The following is a 229-nucleotide window of genomic DNA, read 5'->3' as shown; positions in this document are numbered from 1 at the left end:
TATATATACTGATTAAAAACAAGCGTGGACTTTTATCGGTTTGTCATACGCGACAGTTTCAAATATCGACGCTTTAATAAAAAAATAAATATCATTGATAATTCATAACAATTTTAGTTATTTCTATGTCATAATTTTATTTAATATAAATAAATGATGTAAGAGATACATGCAGATTAAGAGAAGTTTCTTCGAAGTAAGGAAAGTAAACTCACCGCCATTTTGAAGA

General features: G+C 26.6%; 1 protein-coding gene across 1 annotated transcript in view; it reads right to left on the bottom strand.

The window, feature by feature from the left end:
• The window catches only part of LOC108685405 (60S ribosomal protein L11-like), a 1574-nt gene extending 1345 nt beyond the window's left edge, over positions 1-229 (bottom strand). Inside the window, exon 1 of the mRNA XM_018190177.1 lies at positions 216-229. Within this exon, the coding sequence (XP_018045666.1) occupies positions 216-221 (6 nt within the window). The 5' untranslated portion in view covers positions 222-229. The remainder of the gene's footprint in view (positions 1-215) is intronic.

This window comes from Atta colombica, unplaced genomic scaffold, assembly GCF_001594045.1.
Source record: "Atta colombica isolate Treedump-2 unplaced genomic scaffold, Acol1.0 scaffold153, whole genome shotgun sequence".
Lineage (NCBI taxonomy): Eukaryota > Metazoa > Arthropoda > Insecta > Hymenoptera > Formicidae > Atta > Atta colombica.
Note: the sequence above shows the minus strand (reverse complement) of the source record. Positions and strands in the feature narration are given on the sequence as shown.